The 13318-nt window shown below is 43.9% G+C and overlaps 5 protein-coding genes across 5 annotated transcripts; 3 read left to right on the top strand and 2 right to left on the bottom strand.

Moving 5' to 3' along the window:
• Positions 1–3094: 3094 nt before the first annotated feature.
• SERLADRAFT_436370 (uncharacterized protein) lies at positions 3095–3808 on the bottom strand (the record flags this gene model as incomplete). Its single annotated transcript, XM_007316670.1, has 2 exons — positions 3095–3306; positions 3406–3808. 2 exons carry the CDS (start codon positions 3806–3808, stop codon positions 3095–3097), a joined length of 615 nt encoding a protein of 204 aa, XP_007316732.1.
• Positions 3809–4499: 691 nt separating this feature from the next.
• On the bottom strand, positions 4500–5102 carry SERLADRAFT_436369 (uncharacterized protein; the record flags this gene model as incomplete). The annotated part of the gene is made up of 1 exon (XM_007316669.1): positions 4500–5102. One exon carries the CDS (start codon positions 5100–5102, stop codon positions 4500–4502), a length of 603 nt encoding a protein of 200 aa, XP_007316731.1.
• Positions 5103–7334: 2232 nt separating this feature from the next.
• SERLADRAFT_463746 (uncharacterized protein) lies at positions 7335–9427 on the top strand (the record flags this gene model as incomplete). Its single annotated transcript, XM_007316668.1, has 4 exons — positions 7335–8122; positions 8171–8220; positions 8304–8899; positions 8955–9427. 2 exons carry the CDS (start codon positions 8654–8656, stop codon positions 9072–9074), a joined length of 366 nt encoding a protein of 121 aa, XP_007316730.1.
• Positions 9428–10837: 1410 nt separating this feature from the next.
• Positions 10838–11156, top strand: SERLADRAFT_385360 (uncharacterized protein; the record flags this gene model as incomplete). Its single annotated transcript, XM_007316667.1, has 1 exon — positions 10838–11156. A coding segment is annotated over one exon (214 nt), but the record flags the coding sequence as incomplete, so codon positions are not given.
• Positions 11157–11183: 27 nt separating this feature from the next.
• Positions 11184–13077, top strand: SERLADRAFT_368118 (uncharacterized protein; the record flags this gene model as incomplete). Its single annotated transcript, XM_007316666.1, has 12 exons — positions 11184–11233; positions 11284–11310; positions 11364–11392; positions 11455–11503; positions 11561–11638; positions 11693–11777; positions 11833–12185; positions 12242–12347; positions 12401–12593; positions 12674–12731; positions 12791–12822; positions 12968–13077. 12 exons carry the CDS (start codon positions 11184–11186, stop codon positions 13075–13077), a joined length of 1170 nt encoding a protein of 389 aa, XP_007316728.1.
• Between the last annotated feature and the right edge of the window lie 241 nt (positions 13078–13318).

Here is a 13318-nt window from a genome sequence, read left to right as displayed (position 1 = left end):
TTTTTAGAATGCCTGACTGACAATAAAGGAACTGTGTTGATACTGATAGTGTTTTGCCTTGCCCTTTTTTTACTGCATCTTCCCATGACATCATGATTTTCCTGCTCTCTTTTTGCTATTGGACTTTACTTTATGGCTGTACAAACCTGTGACATTACTCACAGCATTCATTGTTCTATCTTTTTCTTTTCCTTTTTTGACAATCTTATCCTGTACTACCTACGCAGGATTTGTCAGCATACATTCCTTCCTTCATGTTCTTTCTCATTCTTTTTGCACAGCTATACTGTGCATAGCCTACTTTTCTTTCACTATATAAACCCCTGTATTTTACCTTGTAAAAGAACAAGAACTCCAATCCAGACTTCTTCTCTACTCTCAAGTTCACTACTCTGCTACTTGTGATCCAGTGTGGTCACAACACTTCCCACTTCTACCACTGTCAACTGCTGTCATTATCACTTCCCACTTTTGAAGTCATTGTCATCCCTTTTGATTAGAGTCCTTCTGAGCACTATAGTTTGTGCGTCAGGAGCCTGCTATCACTGGGAACCTTGTCATATTGTCATTCTCAAACCTACCTTGTGCTACGATTAGCAAGGTAGTGCTCGTCTATACTCATCACAAAGCCCCTATCCTTCTATAAATTCAACTATCCCTCCTCTTCAAAACCCACACTCATACACCTCTGGGTTTTACTTTGAAGGATCTTTATACGTACCACCCCACAAACAACCAGACCACTCCACTGTTCTAGGAGGCAAAGCCCATAAACAAGTTCCGTGGAATCTGGGAGGATTGTGTGTTAGTTTGTTTTGTGTGTGGTTTTCTAACAGCAGTTCTCATCATCGACACCGGCATAATTCTTTTGTGAATTCACTAGTAAATTGGGGTCCCCTATTGGAGATAACCATTTCTGGTAACCCATGGATGGACCATACAAAATCTTTAAATAAATCTGCCATACCAGCGGCCATAATGGTTTTATTGGTGGGAATAAATACTACTTCTTTGGAGAAGCGATCTACTACCACCATTACTGAATCATACCCATTTGACTCAGGCAGATCCGTTGTGAAATCAACTGATATATCCTGTCAGGAACCAGCTGGTATTGGATTTGGCATAAGTTTACTAGCCAGCGGTTGATGTGAATTCTTTGCCATGGCACATCTCAGACAAAATTTTACATACTCCTGTACATCTTTGACCATGCCAGGCCACATGTAGTTTCTGGAGATCAACTCCATTGTTTGTTGCCACCCAGAGTGCCCAGCCACTAGAGTGTTGTGATGTCTATCTATTGCCTTGATCCTTGCAGACTCAGGCACATAGATTTTGTCTTTGAAATGGAAGAGCCTGTCTTCCCATAAATAGTTTTCATTGCCATCAAGGTGTGCCTTCTCTTCTGAGGAGATGTCTTTCTTGAAGACTTCCAGAAAATCTGCACAATTCAAACATTGGCAACCCTTGATTGGTCTATCAGGGTAACACCTTTGTTGTCATCTTTGATGCTGTTGGCATGATCCTCTCTTCTGGACAAAGCATCCGCTTTCCCCATAGAACTTCCAGGCTTATGAATTAATTTGTAATTGAACCTAGACAAGTACACCGCATAGCGGGCCTGTCTCCGGTTCAAGTCCCGAGCCGTCATAAAATACTCCAGATTTTTATGATCAGTCCATATTTCAAATTGGTGCCTAGCACCTTCTAAGTAGTGCCGCCAGTGCTCTAAAGCTCTAATGATGGCCAGCATCTCTTTGTTGTAAATTTGATAGTTGTGCTTTGTAGGCGACAAACTATGCAATAAATAGGCACAAGGCCTCCAAAGATTGTCAGCGCATTTAATTGATAGAACAGCCCCAGTAGCAAAATCAGAAGAGTTGGTTTCTAGCCGGAACTCTTTGTCTAATTTGGGAAATGCTAATATAGGTGCTGTCATAAATGCCTGTTAAGCTTATCAAAAGCTTCTTGTTCTTTGGTGCCCCAGTGCCAAACAATGTCTTTTTTTGTGAGATTGTTCAACAGTTTCGTTATTTTTGCGAACTTTTCAACAAATCTTCGGTAGAAGTTGCCTAAGCCAAGGAAAGCCCTAACTCCTTTGACGGGAGTAGGTTCTGGCCAATCCAATATAGCTTGAACTTTCTCAGGGTCCATCCTGATTCTGTTCTACCAATTATCATATCAAGGAAGTCTACTTCCTTCACTTTAAAATTCCATTTTCCGGGTTTGATGAATAGGTCCCGTTCCTGTAAGTGTCAAAGAACTTCTTGCACAATCCTGTCATGCTCAGCTTCATTGTCCGACTTCGTAAATATTAATAAATTGTCAATGTAAATGACGACACAGTTTTCCATATCCGCAAAGATCTCGTTCATCATGCTCTGGAAGGTCGCCGGTGAATTGGTCAACCCAAAGAACATGACAAGGGGCTCAAAGGATCCTTGGTGGCACGTGAACGCGGCCTTCCAAGCATCTTCTTCCTTGATACGTATATTATTGTACCCCCATCTGAGATCCATCTTTGCCAAGATCTTGGCACCAGCCAATTTGTCTACTAGCTGACTGATCAAAGGCAGTGGATACGCGTTTTTAACTGTGTACTCATTCATGATAGTCCATAATCATGCGCTTTTTTCCATCCTTTTTAGTAATAAAGAACACTGGGGACGTCATAGGGCTTTTAAAAGGTCTGATGTAACTCTTCCTAAGCTGTTTGTCTATGAAACTTGAAACCTCATCTCTTTCTGGAGCAGAGAGGGGTATCATGTGTCCTTTCCTCAGTTTGAAGTTGTCCTTCAAATCTATAGCATGGCCCCAAGGTTTAGCCTCTGGGAAGGGAGGGTGTAAGCTAGCTCACCACAATGACGACATCATATTGCATCATTGCTCTGTACATTGGAATTCTACATCTACTACATAATCCTGTTGCTTGTTACACTATTCAGAAGACTAGTCTTTTTCCCCGCTCTATCACATTCTGATTCTAATTCTGTTGTTTTCTCATAAGTCAGTGTTGCGTTCTGATTTATGTTTTGAGAAGACTTTCCAGAAGTCATGGTACTTTGGAGGTACCAGCCTCTTAATCTCTTCTTCAGGTTTTACCAATCTTTTCTAAAGATCTGAGCTCATAAATGTGACCAGCGTTTATCTTTTCAAGGCGCTCAGTTTGATGGACGTGAGTTGGTTTACCCAAGTTCTTACACTCCTGAGGACAACGTGATAATGTGACAACCCCTGTCTGCCAGTTAATTTCAGGATTGTGTTTAAATAGCCAGGTCCAGCCCAAGATTAAATTGATCTTCCCTAGTTAGGTAGCTTCGGTGGTGACTTGTTCTCTGTGTCCTTGGTACTCAACAACAAAAGAATATTTGTGCGTAATGCAGCCACCCGCATTAAGCATACCATCAATGTTATGGACAGGAATAGATACGTCTAATTTCACAAGGGGGAGTCCAATTTGTTCCGCCCAGACCTGATCTATGAAAATTCTGTTAGTGCCTGAATCAAGCAGTGCGCTGATTGGGTGTACTATGCCCCGCGCAAGGTTTTCCACACCAACGTCTGAATGGATCTCTTTTTGGAATAAATATGTGCGCATCAACACACGCTTTGGGATTTCAGGGGAAAGTGGCTCCAAAGAAGAAGAATTGAGAGAAACATGTTTTTCTACTTTAATATTTTCTATGTTTTTATTTTTATTTTTACCAGAATCAAGCACACTAGTAGTTGTCTCGCCGGGGCCATGCTCCAAGGGAGACGCTGGTGCAGCGGTAGTATCATAAATATTACAGTTACAATTTTTCATACAAGTACATGTTTCAGATAATAGATTTAGAAATTTATTTACAAATAGGGGAGCCACCCTCTTTCCTTTATTGCTCGTGCAACACCCCAGAGCAGGGGCCACTTTGTTGTGGTTTACTTCATTGTTTTGTGGAGCGAAGGCACCCAAGTGACCTAAGCTCCGAACTCTTTTCCCTGAGCCTTCATCTCGTTGACCTGCTAGTCATAGAAAAAGGCCCAGATCTCATCATACAAATGTGTGACAACACCAACAAGACGCAGTCTTGGGGCACTGGAGCACAATGAAAACAACACTCAAAAGAAGAGGAAGAGGTGGGAGTGGTTACTCATTGGGTTTCAACAAGTTAGTTGTTGGTAGACAACAGGAGTGCTGAGTCCTTCCCCATGTATTGCTCCTGTATATATACTAAAATACATGAGGTACTGTACAGTTGTAAATAGAGTTTAAAGTCCAATGTTTAGTATGTGACTGGTCACATGATGAGTCTAGACACTGGTTAGGTGATGTGTCACATGATGGTTATGTGACTATGAAAAGTCCGAAAATGTAAAGTAAAGTAAATGGTCACAGGATCAGTCATGTGACTTGGAAAAAGAAAAGTAAAAGTACAAAAAGTGAAGCGTAAGTAGGTGCTGGTATGTCAATTGTAACAGAACGACCAGCCAGAGTATTGAGCCGATCATCCAGTTTTTCAATTTCTAATTGGCGCGCCTGCCTTGGTTATTTTCTGTTGGGCGGCCTGCGCCCCGTTTCTGCAATCTTGGGATATGTGTCCCTCTTGGCCACAGTTGTAACAGTTGCCCTTGAATCTGCGCATCTGTCCGCCTTGGACTGCGCCGATGTCCATAGGAGCACCCTGTCCTGGCTGCAGCCCAAACGGCTTGAACCTGTGAGAGTGATTATGGTGGTTTGATGACCCAGGGCACCTCTGGGATAGGTTATTTTTGGTGGTGGGCCCGCCATCTTGGTGCATAATATACAGCTCCAGGGCTCTACCAACTTGGCGAACTTCCTCGGCCGCCAGGGCCAGGTTGTCACTTTGTGTATCCTGCAGGTAGATCTGTTCGGCAATGCGGGGGTTCACATTGCATTCTAGCAGCTCTACTGCATGTTCATTTCCAAGCCCTCTTTGGATAGAGAGAGCCAGGAACTGGGTGACATAATCATCCGCCCTTATGCTTCCTTGCTTGAAGGAATGGATTTGCTGACGCACCCAGTCATGCTCAGCTTGCGGTTTGAAATATTTTTTGATTTCTATCTTGAGATCGTCCCAGGTGGGCCACACTCCCACCATGTAGCACTCCTGCAGTCTTACTTGGGTGTATTGACCTGCCACAGGTCCTTTTAGTTGAGATAGCACAGCAGTTGTTACAATTGACGTACCAGCACCTAATTACGCTTCACTTTTTGTACTTTTACTTTTCATTTTCCAAGTCACATGACCAGTAATGTGACCAATTACTTTACTTTACATTTTTGACTTTCCATAGTCACATGCTAAACATCAGACTTTAAACTTTATTTACAACTGTACAGTACCTCATGTATTTTAGTATATATACAGGAGCAATACATGGGGAAGGACTCAGCAAGTCCTCCTGTTGTCTACCAACAACTAACTTGTTGAAACCTAATGGGTAACCACGCTCACCTCTTCCTCTTCTTTTGAGTGTTGTTTTCATTGTGCTCCAGTGCCCCAAGACTGTGTCTTGTTGGTGTTGTCACAGCAGTTGCTATCTCAAAATTGTTGGCAAACGCATCCCAATTTGTCTTGATCCAAATTTGGAGCTTGATCCACCATTCGGCAAATTGAGCCCTGTCTACTTCAAAAGCGCCGGGGTCAGCAACAATCTCGACTTTCTTGCTGAACTTTCACTCAACCATAGGTTCTGCTGCTGGGGCAGCCTGAATCTTGGCGAGCTGATTTGTCAATGCATGAATCTGTGCACACATATTGTGCAGCAGACTGTTCATATCCGGTTGCGACGACATGCCAACTTGTTCTCTTTGGTAATGTAAAAAAAGTAACTAGGGGTCCCCGCTTGCTATCTGCGGATCTACCTCTTCCCAGCTGAGTATTGGATCTCAATATCCAACTACCCACACTATAGTATTTGAAAAGTATATAAAAGGTAAATGTAATAAACCCTGGTCCATATGGTTGTCAGGGGGTGGTCCGCTTGTTAAGCTGTCAACCCTTCTCCAGACTGGCAGAGGCAAGTGCCTGACCTAGTCAGAGGAAAGAGAAAGAGAAGATTTGTATGTAAATTCTAATCAACAGTGGTCACACACAAACTGCTGAGCTAAGTACTCCCCTTGACACTGGGGGCCGTGTATAGATAATTGTCTCTTCTCCCAGAGCACTACGGGGCCATCGCTAGGAGTGCACCCTTCTGCTATATGGGATATTCCCAAACAATAACCCCTTAACCCTGGGGACCGGGTTTGCACAAAGTGTGAGGTATGAGAGTAGTAAGAGTGAGTTCTAATGTGATAACCAAGAGTTTGTATACTCTGGCACCCAACTCAGACAAAGCTATAAAGAAGTGAGGGGAGTGGTTACCCTTTAGATAGGACTGAGTTTGTTGTGGGTAAACAACAGGAGGACTCGCTGAGGAGTCTCCTTGATCTATTGGGTACTACTACAGTTTGTTTGTACATGTGTACTGTACGGTTGATGGAGGCAGTGGCTGATGATGTCATGGGGCACAGCTCATGTGGCTAGCTCCACTGTGTGAGAAACTTATATCTAAAATGGAAAAGGCAGTGCAGCGCGAGAAGTGGAGCTTGAACAAGAATGGAAAGTGCCGCATGGCACAGGGTGTAAAAACTACAAAAGAAAGTTGAAGAGGAGAATGAAATTTAAAGGTCCAAGAATTGTGTTATCATAACAATATGAGTATGAAAGGAAAATAAGAAGATAAAAGATGACATGACGGGAATGCAATAGAAAAATTGATTCCTTACACCCCTTTTATTGGTCCCTTGAAAATGATATAAGCCCTGGTTTCATGTTGTGGCCTGTGCCAGGGAGCACTCATCCATGAACAGATGCAACCTGTCAATAGCATATTAGCCTTGCCAACTTTCATTACTTGCTGCCTCCCACTGTAGCTCAAACTCTACAATTTTGTATGGCTTGATTATAGCATTGCATGCCAGTGCAGCAAAGCTATCTCACCTATTTGCTTGCAAAATTGGCTCTAATACCTTTGGCTCTACTACTGCAAAGTCAGAAAGATACAACTGTGGCAACATAGCTGTTATGCCACTGGATTTGGTACAATCGAGAACTTTTTTACTGCCTTCCAACTTAAATGCAAGGCATCAAAAAATCACCTGACCAGATCTCAATGCAACAGGGTCCAGGTCTGCCTTGGATGGAAACCTGAAACCTACGGGTCCAGGAATTCCCCCATTAACCCCGTGTTACGTTCCGTGTGACCGTTACACCACATTAGCTCGTAATGGAGCGGAGTTAAAAATTTTGGGTATAAAATTTACAAGCAAAATTTTTCTTTTTTTCATCGATGTGTGTCGTCCGAAGAATCGCTGTCACAGTATACGCAAAAAGAGCTATCATGCTTTTTCTTTTCGCTGTGGGGAAAGTCCCCGGAGATATAGAGTTATCACCCTCGTTCGATACGCAAAGCGCCCAGCTTTAAGCACGCTGTGGGGGACGAGGGGGGTAGGACGAGGATGATCTACTTGGGTTCTGTTTATACTGCATATGTTCAGAAATGGATCCAGGTTCCTCCTCGTCTTCTCTATTGCCTACTGTAGACGGCTAACTCGACTTAAGTCGCGGTTGTGCGAAGATATGAGCATTGCCGCGTTCGGGTCATCTGTCTTACACTAGGTGCTTCGTTGCTCATAGACATAGTTATGCGATTGTAGACCCACCCGTGGGTGGATCATCAACTTAATGGGGCTTACTCTCTTTCGACACGATTTTTCTTTACTTGCTTCTATTTTTTGCTTGAACATTTCGTGTTCATCATTTGGTTGATCGGGACACCAAGGAATGACGGTGAGTACACGAAAGCTCTGTTCTTTTCTTCATGATGCTTGAAACTTGGTTTTGAATTTCTTCATGGTGTATACCTCTTTCGAATTATGGATCGAGGGCGTGCTCCAGAATTTGACATACTGATATTTTGTACCCGTCCCCGGGTTCTTATTTGCGATGTTGACTTTTCTTGAACAGGATCGTTGCCTAGATTGACGTTTTGCATAATGTTTGAATCTTCTTTTGAAACATTCGAAGACGAGATTGGAGGTGGTGGAGTCTCGCTTCTATATGTCGATGAGCAGGTGAGCGCAAATACTTGAGCATGTTGCTATTCTGACTCAATTTGCCAGTTCGAGTGTCAGGCAAACCATTCTTTTGTTACCTTTGCGACGGCTGAAATGTGATCACTTCTGCTTCTCTGTGTAGGATAAGGCCTCAGAGTGTTATTCTTGGGTAGCTCAACAAAGCCCTTATTTAAGTCAGGTTTCAACTCATTGTAGTTGACTGTTCATTCCAGTTGGCGCTAAGCGGCTTGGATGCAGCACTGGACTATGGCTGGTGTTATTTACATCTGATGTATGTAAAGGAGCAACTGGATCGACAGAAACATCAGGTTTAGCTCAACCACACAACCATTTGCGCTCACCATCGAATTCACAACAGTAGACACGCAGTGCCAACAATAATGCCAGGCAGTTTAATTTGTTGACTGAACTGTGAAACTTATTTTGGCCGCCAAATCACGGAATTAACTGGGAACTTCTATGTACTAAAACTAAGAACAGAGACTACCGAGTTTGTATATCAGCATGTTCGTGTCGAGAAAGTGATGTATGATACCATCTCTGCTGGTTGTTCCACGCCCATCGCAACTCGAATGTAATCTGTGGAAAATTAGAGGGAAAACAAGTTACTTTTCCAGTGGGCAGCTCAATAGCGACCACGACCATGGCGCACTGCCCACTCACTGTTTCATGGTGCTTATAGTTCCACCACGGCTGCTAACTCGGAGTGATGATGTCCACTGTCATTGTGGAATGATCCGTGCTTGCCTTCGAACTGGTAGAGATACTGAAATGGTGAGTCGTGATATCCTGGGGGAGGCAATGTACCATCTAATATGGAGCTATGGAGGGCCTTGGTCACCGCTTAGCGTATTATCCTCCAGGTTCTATTACCGTGCCAGCACAAATGGACCGCATCTGTAGAAGTTACCGTACTGTCCACCCACTACCTCATGAGTCGAGCGCTTGACTTGCCAAGTTTTCATAGAACGTGCGACCTACTCATGCACCGATGTCAGCGGAAGTAAGACTGCGGTAATTTGTCTCGCACCGCCGAAGTTCCTCGAGGACAACACGCAACTTCATGACTGTAGCGAGCCAGGGTCATCCTGATGTGGTTCCGGGCTTGTCGGAGCTCATCAAAACATTGTCTACTTATAAGTATCAGTCTGAGCGTTGGTTTGGTCAATGGGATGTGACGGAAATATGCTGGGTTACTGGCGGGACCATCGGGATCACTATCCGTCAGTGTTTCCAGTCAGCATTTGCATTTGGTTCTCTTTTCGTTCTAGTCACAAAGATGACGAGGACTGATAAAATCGAGCCACTATGGGCGCAGTAGAAGCCTTGGAATTCAATCGCATTAAAACCGCCAAGTTTCTGTGTTTTATATGACTCAAAGCAATGCTAGTTTGAAAGGATGGATGCGCGTTCTGATAGAACACATAAGTAGAGGGAGAGCGTCCAAAGTCCCCAAAGGCATAATCTATATACTGGCGTGGCGGGAAACATGATGCTGCTTACACAATCATCCAGATTGCCGGGATGTTACCGAGGCAATAGAAAATGCCTCAATCAAAGGCAATCGTTATCTGCAATGTCTATGGTACTTACCCGATAGCTCCCGATGCTGTGGGGCTAAAGTTCTCGCCCGCCTCGAGGAAGTAAATATGGTACCCGATGGGGCCGCCCGATGTCAATTGTGAGATCCTCTTCGGCTGACTGTTAGCGATGACCCAACTACATCAACATGTGTCTCCGTCCTCAACTTTGTCCGAACTTCGCACAGACATACAGCAGACCACCAGTATCATTGTTTCCGTGTATATACGGGCGGCTTAGTACTCGCACTTTTATTTTCAGCATAGGAAGCGTTGCTGGGCTGGGCACTTGCATATTAAACATGGCAAGGCGACGAGTGCCAGTGCCACGACGGATTCAATAATCATGGTACCGCTGTTTGTTCGTGTTAGGTGAAGAGCCAGTGATATCGACTGTCATAGGTAATTTGGTCTGACCAGAAGGGGGCCATTGCATAGCCACGCTTGGCTTCCATTGCGACTCGGAATCTCTGCTGTTGGGGAGGTTAGATTTTTGATCTAGAATAATAACTGAGCTGACATACACCCATATCTCATGGGCAATTGCATTTAGAAGGCCTCATTTTTCTATCCATTTTCAAAACAAAAAACAAAAAAAAACAAGTGAGGTTGGTTTAAGCGATTATATATGCGCCAAGGCTAATAATGAAAGCAGGTCTGTGCAGGCGCTCCTCTGACAGGCTGTGCTCAAGCAGCTGTTCTGTCTCGGCCGCCATCCATACCAACACGCAAATCTGCGATCAGTACTGCCATTCTGGTTCAAATCAGTCAATGTTGCGTATCAGAGAATGCCATATACCTTTCGTCCCCGCGAACTTGACATGACAGGCACCAGATGCACCATGACTGGTCGGTGTCCCTGGTAGACTCACCAGACCCCATCCAAACCCATAAATCAAACTTATTCCTGCTGCCTCCTAGCAAGTAGACAAAGGCGTTCTATTCTTGGGTGATAGTGCATAGGTAATATCGCTATTCATTAGCTTGAAGTTCTACACCGTGACTCGTAAATCAGACGAGACGAGAGGATCGGGTACTTCTGACGTATGGCCACTTACGAGTGAACGGATATCCGCGGCTTCACTTTTCTGATATATAAAGACAGTGTCGATACCTCTTTCACTGGTCCTCTTTCGCATTTATCTTCAAACACGCGGCTTTAACGCCCTCTCCATTCTTTCACGGGCATGGCTCCTAATCGAAACAGTATTCGCACTAGTCTTCGAAACAGCATCGCAATTGACCTTTCGTCGGTGGGCCATGGTGACAATGCGCTACTCGACGGGGGAAAAGTAGGAGGGGATGAGGAACCCGCACTCATTGTTTCGACTGGCAGGCCCAATCGTAACAGTGTACACACCATCGACTTGGCTGCAATGTCGGAGATGGTGCACGGCGTGAAGGGTTCTGACCATGGCGGATTAAAGTCATTACCTATCGAAGAGGAGCAGAAAGTTTACGTTGCACCACAGCCGGTTATGGATTTCCCTGAAGGTGGTTGGAGAGCATGGGCAACAGTGGCTGGATCGTTGAGTGTCTCATGATTCAGATATCTATAAGCTAAGACTTTTTTGTTAGATTCTTGTTCAATTTTTGTGGTTTTGGGTATGTGTTTTGTCCAGTAAATTTCAAGAAATGAAACTCACTGATAAAATCAGTTATACAATGTCGTTTGGCGTGTACCAGGGTCAGCATACTGCTGGAGCTGCACGCGTTATACGTTGTTCATCTTTGCTTTGCTTATTCTAGCTTATTATGTCGAACATTATATCACAAACCAGTCGACTTCTACAATCTCGTGAGTTATATGCCCCCAGCTGTCAATATTTGGATTTTCTTTACAATCTACATCAAGGTGGATCGGGAGCGTGAATTCATTTTTGATGATCTCTGGCGGTGTAATAGTTGGGAGGTTGTTTGACAAAGGATATTTGTAGGTAAATGTGCCTTATGAGCACGTTCACTACTGACATGATTTGAATACCAGCTATCATCTCATTACTATTGGTTCACTATTATATTGTTTTTCGCTTTTTATGTTGTCTCTAGCTCAACCTGATAATTTCTATCAAGTAAGTAACCGACTTTTTCTCCGGTAGCCGTTCGCTGATTACTGAGTTTGGATAGATATTCCTCACCCAAGGATTAGGAATGGGCATAGGAGCAGGTATCATCTATGTCCCCACGGTCGCCGTTGTATCTCATTACTTCCTGCGATACCGAGTGATTGCGATGACCATTGCTGTATCAGGAACTTCACTTGGCGCCGTCATCCATCCCATTATGATGAATAAACTACTCAACAGTAATATGTCATTTGGAAATGCTGTGCGGATAAGTGCTGGCATGGTCACAGGCTTGCTCATCATCGCTTCTATGCTTATGCGCACGCGACTTCCGCCTCCAAAACGCCTCATTCCTTTGGGTGAAGCAGTTAAGAAATTTTCTCGTGATAGAGCATATGTGTTCGCGGCTTTGGGGTGAGTTCTTTCCCAGTAACACTATATGGAATATCGATGGTTTTGGGTCATTTTAGGTTGCTGGTCTTCACCATGGCTTTCTACTACCCGCTCTTTTATATTCAACTAGATGCAACGGCCCATGGTCTCAGTCAAACGAACTCGTTCTATTCGGTAAAATTTGTGACTTATAACTTCCAGATATATATCTTACAAAACCTGTGGGCTTGTTGTAGCTCGTCATTTTGAATGCCTCGAGTTTCTTTGGGCGGATCCTTCCTGGCTTCTTTGCCCAGACCCTCGGTGTTCACAACATGATTACTGTGGCTGACATGGGGTGCACTGTTTTGATCTTCGGGATGATCGGGCTTCGCAACCTGGGAGGCTTTATCGCCGTCGAGATCTTCTACGGATTCTTTGCAGGAACATGTAAGAGCATTTGGCCTGGATTCTAGTTAGATTATACTTACTTTTTTTTTTTTTTTTAAAATTCTTCGTTCGTGTCACAGTTGTAGGTCTGATGGGACCATTGATGGCTTTGTTAAGTGATGATGTCTCAGAACTGGGGTGAGTCTTTCTTGCGCGTATTCTTGTATTGTATTATTCATCTTCAACGTCGATTGCAGGGCTCGCATGGGTATCGGTTTCTTGTTCTCCGGTGTGTCTTCGAGTTATCAATGGTTATATATTTATTCGGTACGAACTGACATTCTCACATGATTGAAGGTCTGGGTGGTTTGATTGGTGAGTGAAAATTATCAATGAACTGTCTCAGTCTATGTCTGAACATTTTGATTTGAAAGGTACACCTATCTCTGGTGCTTTGCTCTCTACTCAGGATATCTGGTGGAAGCCTGCACTCTTCAGCGGAGTGAGTAATTGCAGTTCACATCTGATGGCCATTTTTTATTGAGTACGATGGATATCATACAGGTTATGGGAGCCGGTGGATTGGCCATGTTCGTCCTGATGCGCGTCGAACTTTACCGCAGAACAGCCAAAAAACAGAACACTGTGGCAGCCTGAGTGACATGGAGATCATCTTTGTGATATGTATTTTTGAAAGATGGTAGCGGGGGAAAGGCTTGTGAAGGCTGTGGATTGTAGACGCGGATGAGTTGTCATGTGGACTTCCAACTGGATTCAGATTTTTT

This window comes from Serpula lacrymans (genome assembly GCF_000218685.1).
Source record: "Serpula lacrymans var. lacrymans S7.9 unplaced genomic scaffold SERLAscaffold_5, whole genome shotgun sequence".
Classification (NCBI taxonomy): Eukaryota; Fungi; Basidiomycota; class Agaricomycetes; order Boletales; family Serpulaceae; genus Serpula; species Serpula lacrymans.
The sequence above is the reverse complement of the archived record's forward strand: the minus strand, read 5'-3'. Positions and strand labels throughout refer to the sequence as shown.